General features: G+C 68.1%; 2 protein-coding genes across 2 annotated transcripts; both read left to right on the top strand.

Moving 5' to 3' along the window:
- Nucleotides 1–858: 858 nt before the first annotated feature.
- On the top strand, nt 859–2,454 carry MICPUCDRAFT_57997 (uncharacterized protein; the record flags this gene model as incomplete). The annotated part of the gene is made up of 1 exon (XM_003058786.1): nt 859–2,454. One exon carries the CDS (start codon nt 859–861, stop codon nt 2,452–2,454), a length of 1,596 nt encoding a protein of 531 aa, XP_003058832.1.
- Nucleotides 2,455–3,023: 569 nt separating this feature from the next.
- Nucleotides 3,024–3,895, top strand: MICPUCDRAFT_57996 (uncharacterized protein; the record flags this gene model as incomplete). The annotated part of the gene is made up of 2 exons (XM_003058785.1): nt 3,024–3,142; nt 3,232–3,895. The coding sequence occupies 2 exons, from the start codon at nt 3,024–3,026 to the stop codon at nt 3,893–3,895; spliced, it is 783 nt and encodes a 260-aa protein (XP_003058831.1).
- Nucleotides 3,896–10,727: the final 6,832 nt, after the last annotated feature.

Below are 10,727 nucleotides of genomic sequence, written 5' to 3'. Positions count from 1 at the left end.
GTCATCCATTTGCTCCGCCACTCGTCCGTGCCGACGTTGCTCAGGTTCCCGCGCTCCGCCGTGAGCGTCTCGTACGCGCGTTTGATCTCGTAGAACGTCGTCGGCTCCTCGCCGACGAGGAGGACGTCCGGGTGGTACCGCTTCGCGAGGCGCTTGTACGCGCGTTTGACCGCCTCCTGCGACGCGCCGGGGGCGACGCCGAGGGTGAGGTACATCGCCTCTCGCGAGTGTGGGTCCAGCGCGTTCCGCGGCGGCGCGAGCGCGACGCGGCGCGCGCGCGCGCGCGGGGTCGGGGTCGGGGTCGGGGTCGGGGTCGGTCGCGACGTCGACGTTGACGTCGACGCGAGCGAGCGACGCGAAGGCCCCGCGGTGGGTGGGGCCGCGCGTTGGACGCGGAAGGACGCGCGCATGGCGGAGTGGAGCGGCGACGACGCGACGACGGTTCGCTGCGCCAGGTTGGCGCGCGCGTCCGCGATCGGATCTCCTTAATTTGCGGTGGGAGACGGGTGAAAACGACGGTCTAACGACGAGTTAATCGGCTCGACTGTCGACGATCGCGTTTTCCGAGGAAAAGGGGGACGACGCGACGGACGGAACGAAAGTCACGTCGAGCGCGTCCCGACGACTTCCGCGTCGTCGAGCGTCTCCCGTCCCGCACTGCACGACGCGCGCGCGCGCGAGCACGCCCGCACGCGCCGGCCGTCCTTCGCATCGGCGGACAGTCAGCGTCCGCGGTCTCTGCGGGAGCGCGCGGCGTCGCGCGTCGCATCGCGGCGGCGAGCGAAACGGTTCGCATTTCGTCGTCGCGTTCGTTTGGTTTTCTCCCTCCAGACGACGACGACGACGACGACGACGACGATGCCGGCGTCCACGCCCAAGGGCTTCGGGTCGTCCTCCGCCGCGAGGACGCCATCCAGCGCGTCCTCCTCCTCCTCCTCGAAGACGACCACGCCGAAGCCCACGACCGCGAACGCGCTCGCGCTCGTCGGGAAAGAGAACCACCTCTCTGTCGTCGGCGCGCGAGATGCCGCGGTCGTCTCGCGCGATAAAGCGACGCTCAAGGAGCACCGCGGCGCGCTCGAGGACGAGACCAGGGAGTTCCTGACGCGCGAGGTGAACCGCCTGACGCACGAGCTGCACGTCGCGCGCGCGGAGAAGGATTGCGTGGGCAGAGCCGCCGCCGCCGCGGTCGCCGCCGTCGCAAACTCCGTCTCCGTGGACGCGCACGACAGAGTGCGCCTGGACCTCGACGAAGCGCGCGCCGCGCTCGACGCGATGCGCATCGCCGCCGCCGCCGCGGACGCGCGGCACGAGCTCCTGACGCAAGATCTGCGCGCGCGGCTCGACGTCGAGCGCGAGCGAAGAGAGGCGATGGTTCGAGAGGCGATGGACCTGGCGAAGGAGGAGGAGGACGCGAGACGGATAGAAAACGACGAGTGGCTCTTGCGCGCGATCGAAGAAAAGCACGAGCTCGCGACGACGCTGGAGAGGGAGCGATCCGCGCTCGCATCGCGCGTGGACGAGCTCGAGCGCGTCGTCGTCGAGGGCGAGGCGTGCCTGCGCGACGCCGCGAGCGAGAAGGAGGCGGTGAAGCGAAAGTACAAGAGGCACGCGGCGACGGAGACGAGCGGCCGCCTCGCCGCGGAGGCCTCCGCCGCCGCGGCGAGAGCCGAGGCGAACTCGTTGCGGGTCGTCTTGGAGAAGTTCGCCGCCGCGGGCGCGAACGTGGAGTGGCCGGACGTGCGGGTCGTCGAGACGGTGGACTGCGCGGCGTCGCCGGTCCCGGCGTCGTTGTTCGCGCCGTTCGCCGAGCGGCTGTTCGACGTCGCCGAGGAGGAGGATGCATACCCCCGCGGAGACGCTCCTCCGCGTGGATCTTTCCACGCGGAGGAGGAGGAGGAGGAGGACGCGACGACGACGACGGAGTGCGCGTCCGCGGCGGTCCCGGCGACGCCCGCGACGCCTGGCTTCAAAAAGTTCGCGTCCATGGAGCGCGACGACAGCGCGATGACGAGCGGCGAGCGCGATTCTCGCGGCGGCGGCGGCGGCGTCGGCGGCGTCGGCGGCGTCGCGTCCGTGTCGAGTAAGTTGGCGCGTCTGTCCACGTCTTCGTTCGCGCTGGAGTACACCCCTCCCTGCAAGGTCGCCGGCGATGCATACCGCGGCGACCGCGCTCTCGCGCTCGGGACGGCCTTCGCGGACGACGAGACGACGACGGCGCTGGCGGCCGCGACGATTTCGCAGGCGCTCGCCGTCGTCGCCGAACGCGCGCCGAAAACGCGGGACGACTGGAGACGCGTCTGCGGGTGGAGCTGCGTCGTTCTCTTCTGCGTCGTCCTCGCGCTCGCGACGTACGAGGCGTACCTGCGCGCGTTCGGGGGGTACGGGGAGATGCGCGCGGTGCCGATGCGCATGGGCGGGGTCCCGCCGGGGATGAGGTACATACGCGTCTAGTAGCTCGCGAACCGAGTTTGCTTTAAGTGAGTGTCGAACGATCCCGGACGCCGTCTGTTAAGGGAGGGGTTCACTGCTGCCTTTCGCGCTGTAATTTGAGCGGGTTTTTTGTGCCGATGCGTGGGGGCTTTCCGGCGATTTGATAGGCTGGAGCGCGCTGCTTGACCGCTGCCCGTTTTTCTTTTTGCGCTGTTTTCGCGCTGCCCGTCGCGCTGCCCGCGCGCTGCCCGCGTGACTGGTGACCGCGTGACCGCGCGCTGCCTCGCGCGCTGCCCGTCGCGCTGCCTTCGCGCTGCCTCGCCGCTCAAGGCAGCGCGAAGGCAGCGCGCGCCAGCCAATAAGAACGCCGGAAAGCCCCCACGCATCGGCACAAAAAACCGACCCGAATTACAGCGCGAAAGGCAGCAGTGAACCCCTCCCTCTGTTATCTGTCGCGCGCGCGCTCGAATCTCCGGTTCTCGAGTCGCAGTGCAGTGCTCGACCCGCGTTGCGATGTAGGCAACCGCAACCCTCGCTCGGCACTGCGACCGCGCGCGCGCACGCGGCGCGACGTCGCTCGACCGGGCGTCATGTTCTGGCCGAGCTCATCGACGCAGCGGACGTTCCGGTGCGCCCCCGCGGCCGGCGCTTCCCTCGCTCCGTCCCGATTTCGCGCTCTGGGCGACCCGACGCCCCCGAGCGCGCGACGGTCCGCGCGTCGCGCGACGCGTGATTTAATTTAATTAATTATTTTCTCATCCGCCCGCTCCCCCGCTCCCCGTCCCCGTTCACGAACAGTCCGAAGAAGAACGCGCCCGTGGGAAGCAAAGGCGCGGCGCTGAAGCAGCACATCGACGCGACGCTCGGGAGCGGCAACCTCCGCGAGGCGGTGCTGCTCCCGCCCGGGGAGGATCTGAACGAGTGGCTCGCGGTCAACACCGTGGACTTTTACAACGCCATCTCGATGCTGTACGCGACGTTAGGCGAGTACTGCACGGATAAGAACTGCCCGACGATGTGCGCGGGACCGAAATACGAGTACCGATGGGCGGACGGCGTCAAGGTGAAGAAGCCGATCGAGTGCAGCGCGCCGCGGTACGTGGACTACCTGCTCGAGTGGGTCGAGTCGCAGGTGGACGACGAGGCGACGTTTCCGCAAGCCTCGGGCGCGGCGTTTCCGAAAAACTTTCAGAGCATCACGTCGAAGATCTTCAGTCGGCTGTTTCGCGTCTACGCGCACATATACCACTCGCACTTCAACCAGATCGTGAGCTTGGGCGCGGAGGCGCACTTGAACACGTGCTTCAAGCACTTTATATACTTCACCGGCGCGTTTTCGCTCGTGAAACGCGAGGAGCTCGCGCCGCTCGGGGAGCTCGTGGACGGCATCTTAGGCGGCGTGCAGATCCCGGGGGGGTCGCGGGGGTCGGGGTCGGGCGCTGGGGTCCCGAACGCGTCGTGACCCACCGTCGCGGTGAACCGACGGCGCGCTCGGGACGCGTCGTGTACGTATTTTTGTATCGTGTAAGAGTATCGTATGAGTAAACAGAGCTAGACGCGTACTCGTACTATTGTCCCCGACGCGACAAGACCTGACGGCGCTTTATCTCTTCGGGGTTTTACCTCGGCTAGGGCCGGAGGCGCAGACCACGACGCGCTTCGAGCGCGGGGACACGGCTCGCGCGGTCGAGGGCGGTCCGAGCGAGCGCGCGCGTCGGGGGATCGCGCGCATCGGTCGCGGCGTCGCGGAGCCGACTCCGCGTGGACCGGGGGCCGAGCGCGGACGCGAGCGCGTCTGCGCGGCCGACGCGGCGGTCTCCGAATCTCGCGTCGTCTCGCGTCGGCGGAAGAATCTTTCGAGAGGAGGAGGGCGCCGAGGCGGGGAAGCATCGCGGCGGCGTTCGCGCGGCGCCGAGGCCTCGGGAGAGAGACGCCGCTGAGATTTGAGTCATCGGCGTGATGGCGCGCAGCGACTCCAAGCGCGGCAGCGCCGGCGGGAAGAAGGGCGCCGCCCCGGCGAACGCCGCGTCGTCGCACGCCGGCGACTCAAGCGGCACGACATGCGCGATCGCGGACGCCGCCGCCGCGCAAAAGGCGAAGGAGAAGGAGATCAGGCTCGAGTGCGCGAAGGCGTTCGCATGCTACAAGAAAGGGAACGTCAGGCAGGGCGCGAAGGATCTCGAGAAGCTCCTGAAGGCGCATCCGAACCACCCGCTGCCGCACTACGCGTACGTCCGGATCTCGCACAAAGTCGCGCTCGGGACGTCCGCGGCGAATCGGAAATTTCTCGAGAAGGCTTTCAAAGAGACTCGAGATCGCGCCAAGGCGGCGCTCGTGGCGTGCCCGGACTCGCTCGTCATTCGTCTCCTGTTCGCACAAGTCGTCATGGACACGCCGCTGCCGCCGACGGACGACCACGTCGCGTTGCGCGCCGCGATCGACGACGCGCACGTACCGACGGAGGGAACGGCGGCGCCCGCGGACTTCAAACACGCCAAAGCCGCGGCGTCGTTCGACGACGACCACGTCGCGCTGCCGCTGTTCCCGGACCTGCGCGAGTGCGTGGACAGCAAAGCGTACGCGTCCGAGGCTGCGGACATGATGAAGGCGACGCTGCCGACGATCTGCGAGGTGTGCAGAGAGGCGGAGGGTTTAGGCGCGCGCGCGCTCATGAGCTTGAGGGCCAACGGAGAGACGTCGTCGCCGAGCGAGGAGAGCGCTCTGAGGGCGCAGACGCTCGTCGAGTCGTACATCAAGATGAGAGATAACCGGCATAACCGGGACCGGGTCTTGAGGCACAACCGCGCGCAGGGGAGGGAGCAAGAGAGGCAGCGGAAGCGGAACGAAGAGGAGGCGCTCAAGCGCGCGAAAGCGCGAGAGCAGGAAGCCGCGGAAAGAGCCGAGGAGCGCGCTGCGGAGGCTGCGATCGAGGCCGCGGAGGCTGCGGAGTCCGGGCTCGCGCGCGTGAGCGTGAGCGTGAACGGCGCGCACGCCGGCGGCGACAAGGCTGGTGACAAGGCTGGGGACAAGGCTGGGGACAAGGCTGGGGACAAGGCTGGGGACAAGGCTGGGGACAAGGCTGGGGACGGCGACAAGGCTGGGGCGGAGAAGCTCGACCTCATCGCCGACGCGGTGCTATCCGACGCGAAGGACGGGAAGCCTCAACACGCGTCCGGCGCGAAGAAGCAAGCCGCCGCGAAGAGGGAGTCCACCGCGGACGCGCGGCTGAAGGAAGCGCAGAGCGCGAGGGTGAAGTCGATGAAAGCGGTGAAGAAGTACTGGAAGTCGCGCGTCGAGGAGGATCCGATGAACGTCCTCGAGCTGACGGACATCCCGATGAAAGCGCTTCGGGAGTACTCCGAGGGGTACTTCGCCGCGATCAAGGAAGGCCGCGCGGATCTGAACCTCCTCAAGAGCATCATCGAGGATCGCATTCAGACGGGACGGTGGCGGCACTGGCGGTGCCAGATCCCGAATTGCGGCTGCGGCGGGCGCCAGTTCAAGTCGCTCAGCCTGTTCAAGTGCTTGGAAAGGCACGTCCCGAGAGACGTCAAGCGAGAGATGGCCGGCGACGCGTCCACGTGGCTCATCCCGATGGCGCTCCCGGACGACGTCCACCTCGAGGAGACGCGCGCGGCGGCGGGGACGTACGGTTCGAACACCGGGTCGTACGTCTCGAAGATGATAAAAAAGGCGGAGACGTCTCCGGCGCTCGCGGAGACCGCGGAGTCTGTCGATCTGGAGGACATCCGAAGCGAGTTCAAGGTGGCGACGCCGAGCGAGCTCGCGGGAAAACTCGTGGGAAGGAACGCGCCGCTTTTGAGCGCGAACGCGGACGTGTTCCGCGCGGACGCGGTGCTCGAGGAGCGAGGCTCGCAACGGGCGCGCGCTGCGGATGAGAAGGCGCGCCGGGAGCGGAACGAGCCCGCGGCGATCAGCCCGGACGAATCTTCCTCGGACGAGGACGAGCGCAGCTACAATACGTTCGATCAGATCGCGCTGTTCCGCAAGTTCGAGGAGCAGGGGCATCAGATTCGCATCACGAGCGGGAAGAAGAACGCGTCCGCGATTGAGTGGGAGCTCCCGACGGTGGACATGCAGGACACGAGAGCGGCGCGGCTCGTGATCGTCCTCGACGCCCTGAAGCGTCTGCACGTCGAGCACAGGCTGTTCGACCAGTTGCGGGAGCATCTGCAGCACCCGGCGCTTCTGCCGCCGCTGGTGCACGTGCTCCAACGCGACGACAAAGAAAAGTCCCCCGCGGCGAGACCGAAACGAGACGGTTTCCAATTCCCCCTCGCGAACTTCGACGAAGACGCTCAGAAGAGCGAAGACGAGTTCCCGAACCGCGTCGGGGACGAGTTCTTGTCCGGGTACCAATCCGCGGAGGAGCACCCGGTGCTTCGTAAAGGCCGGTTCCTCGACAGAATCAAGGAAGCCGGGACGTTGGCCTCGGACGAAGCGCAGCAGGACGAGCTCACGCTCGCGGAGATGGCGGAGAACAACAACATCAACTGGGACCTCGTTCGGCAGCAGTCCCTCCAGGTGAACGGGCACCTCCTGCCGGATGATCTCATTCATCACACGCAGACCGTGTTTGGCGTCGCGATGAGCTCGCGCGGGATGATCCCGGGGGGGTATCTCCTTCAGTTCGCGACGCAGGCGAACAAGATTCAGGAGATGCTCGAGAAGGACGGGAAGCCGCCGCAGTCGGGCAAACGCACGATCGACGTCTACGCGGAGATTTTGAAGTTTTTCACGCCGACGGAGGACCCGACGACCATCTACGCGGGGTTGTGGTCGGACGAGGTCCACGGGGACTGCGTCGCGAGGGTGAGCGGGGAGGTGCTGGACGGGGCCAAGGTGGCGGCGGAGAAGGAACCGATTCCGTCGTGGGAGTGCAACCTGGACGAGCAATTCGACCCGGGCTACCCGTTGTCGAACAAGGTGATCGAGGTCGACGGCATCGCCCCGGAGACGGACGAGGAGAAGATCAAGGACATCGTCGCCGCGCTGAGGGTGATGGCGACCGCGAGGCAGCTGCCGTTGCGTTTAGTGCAGGTCATCGCGCAGTACGTCGCCGCGAGGGAAGCCGCGGAGGCGGCGAAGAGAGAGGACAAGGCTGCGAAAGGGGAGGGGTTACGCCGTCGCCGGCCTTTCAAGAGCCGGTTAGGGCCCGCGGAGAGGGTCGACGCGGTGTCCCCGGACGCGACCGTGGGACGGACCGCGTCGGGCACCGTCGCGGAGGACGCGGAGGACGACGCGGGGACGCCGATTCGTCTGGACGATTTCGGCGTGCGGCTTCGAAAGCTCAGCGGGATCGATCTCGACTACCTGTGGCACTTCACCCGCAACCGGTGGCTCGCGCGGAAGCGCGTGTTGGATCACGTCACCGCGCCGACCATGGCGCCGATCCCGGACGTGATGTCCGACCGGTCGCCGATCTTNGGCATCGTGGACACGGCCGGGAAGAATTACGCGGAGCCCGTGGTGGACGACGCCGGCGCCGGCGCCGAGGCTGCGAACGCGGCGCGGAAGTCCACGGGGAAGAAGAAGAAGAGCGTCAACAAAGAGTACGAACTCTGCGCGGACGAGTCGGAGCGCAAGCTGCGCTTGTCCGTCGGCGTGTGGAGGGCGCTGTATCCGACCATCACCCCGAACGCGGCGTCCTCGGAGTCGCCGCCGCCGCCGCCGATGGAGAGCTTCTTCGGCGAACGTCTTCTGAACTACCTGTACAGCGACATGCAGGAGGACTACCGGTACGTGCACATGGACCCGGAGGAGGGCCGCGTGCGGTCCGTGGACCAGTGCAACCGTCTCGAGGAACAAGAGCACCTGTTGCAGAACTTGTTGTGCGCGAAGCTGATGTTGCGGAGAATTCTGGACGAGATTCTCGCGCTCGCGAAGCGCGCGCTTTCGGAGTTCCGCACCGAGGAGGAGATCTGCGACCTGGACATGACGATACCCGAGGATGAGGAGAGGCTGCGCGCGTTTTGGCGCGTGCAGACGTTCTTGCAGTTCAAAATCTGCGAGCTCAAGAAGAAGATCCTGAGCTTCGACACCTCGGAACTCGAGCTGGAGAGACGCGCGACGGAGATGAGACGCATCGAACTCCAGAAGATTGGCGCGGAGCTCAAGAGACATGCCGCGGAGGTGGCGAAACCTCGCACGAACAAGGCGACGGCGGAGTCCGCGAAGGATAAGGCGAAGACGAAGGAGGTGGAACGCGCGCGCGAGGAAGAGCGCGGACGGATCCAACAAGAGCTGAACCTCCGCCTGCAGCTCAACGCGCAAAAAGTGGACGACGTCAAGAACCAGATTAGGGTCGCGCACGATGCGCTCGCGTACAAGGACGCGCGGCTGTCCAAGCTCAGGAAGTCTCCAGCCTTCCTCGCGGCGATGCACGAGATGGGTCTGCCGCTGACGCTGTCGAGGGAACGCGCGGACGTCGTGGAGCGGGAGATTGACGAGTTCAAGGCGACGGGAAAGATCCCGGACGCGACGAAGGCGCTCCTGGCGAACGTGAAGAAGATTCCGAAGCGGCTCGCGATGCCGCTCGTGCACGCGCAAGAGCGCCTCCTCGCGATCGACCTTCAGATGGAAGCGTTGCTTCACGAGCGCGCGGAGGTTATCGTAGATCTGCACGACAACGAGATCGTCGACAACTATCAGATGATCCACACGCTCGTCAGGCAGTGCCTCATCACGCAGCTCGAGAAGAAAGCCGCGGCGGCGGAGAGCGCTTCGATGATGATCGAGCAAGAGCGGCTCCTCGCGGAGGTTGGCAGGGCTGAGGAGGAAAAGAAGCGCAAGGAGCAAGACGCGAAGGCGAAGAAGGCGAAACAAAAGGCGAAGGAGCGCGAGAAGAAGGAGAAGGACGCCGCGGAAGCGAAAGCCGCGAAGCTCGCCGCGGAGGAAAAAGCCAAGGAGGAGGAGGAAGCCGCCGCCGCGTCGCTCGCCGCCGCCGCCGCCGCGAAAATCGAAGCGAAGAAGAAAGCGGAAGCGGAAGCGGAGAGGGAGCTCGCGCGGAGACGCGCGCAGATCGAGCGCGAGGAAAAGAAGCGCAAGGAGCTCGAGGAAGAGATGGATCGCAAGGAGCTCGAGGAGGCGAAAGCCGCGTCCGCGGCGCTCGCGGCGGATCGCGAGTCCAGGGAAAAAGCCGAGCGCGAAGCGCTCGCGGCGGCGGTTCGCGCGAGGCAAGAGCGGGAGGAGCGCGAGGAAGCGCATCGACGCGAGCACGAGTTGGCGCTCGAACGCGTCGCCGCGGAGGCGCAGCTCGCGGCGGTGAGAGCCGCCGAGGCGGCGGCGCAGGCGGCGAGGGAAGCCGCCGCCGCGGAGGCCGCCGCGATTGCCGCGCGCGCGAGGGTCAACGGCAGCAGCGTCAGCAGCGACAGCTCGTCCACGCCCGCGACGTCCAAGACCGGCGGGGAACACTCCAGGAGCGGCTCGAATCCGCGCCTGAGCGCGATGGCGTCCGAGTTCGCGCCCGCGCACTCGCCGGGGTCGCCGTCGCGGCACTCGCCGCCGCCGCCGTCGGGGCCGGCGTCGCCGCCGCCGCCGCCCCCGGGGCCGCCTCCCGGGCCGCCTCCCGGGCCGCCGCCGCTGCCGACGACGCCGCCGGAGACGTCCGAGTCCGCGGACGATGGCGGGCGAGGCGGCCGAGGCGGCCGCGGGAAGAAAAACGCCAACGCCAACGCCGTCGGCGGCCGCGGCGGCCGCGGCGGCCGCGGCGGTCGCGGCGGTCGCGGCGTCGCGCGCGACGAGCACCCACACTCCCCGCCGCTCCCTCCCGGGATGCCGCCGCCCGGGTACGTCAACGGCCACGGGAACCCGCCCCCGCCGCCGCCGGGATACGCGCCCCCGACGGGCGCGTTTCCTCCCCCGGGGATGATGCCGCCGAACGGCGCGTACGGGTATCCCCCCGGGATGCCTATCCCGCCGCACGCGTACCACGGGGTGCCGCCGCCTCCCGGGATGCCGCCGCAGGGATTCACCGGAGGCCCGCCGCCGCCGTACGCCGTGCCCGTGGCGTACGCGCCCGGGCACGCGGGGTATAAACCCCCGCCGCCGGGCGCGCCGCCGCCGCCGATGCAATTCGGCGCGCACGATCACGTCGCGTACGCCGCGCAGCTCTCGGCCGGCGCTCGCGACGGCGTCGTCGTCGGCGTCCCGCTGAACGGCGCGAGCCCTCCCCCGCCGCCGGGACCGGGACCGGGACCTCTCGCGGCGGGCGTCCCCGTCCGCGCGACCGTCGCGGCGCACGGCGGACCCGCGGCTGCGGCGGCGAGTGCCGC

Source organism: Micromonas pusilla, assembly GCF_000151265.4.
Source record: "Micromonas pusilla CCMP1545 genomic scaffold MICPUCscaffold_5, whole genome shotgun sequence".
Lineage (NCBI taxonomy): Eukaryota > Viridiplantae > Chlorophyta > Mamiellophyceae > Mamiellales > Mamiellaceae > Micromonas > Micromonas pusilla.
This window is presented reverse-complemented; position numbering and strand designations above follow the sequence as displayed.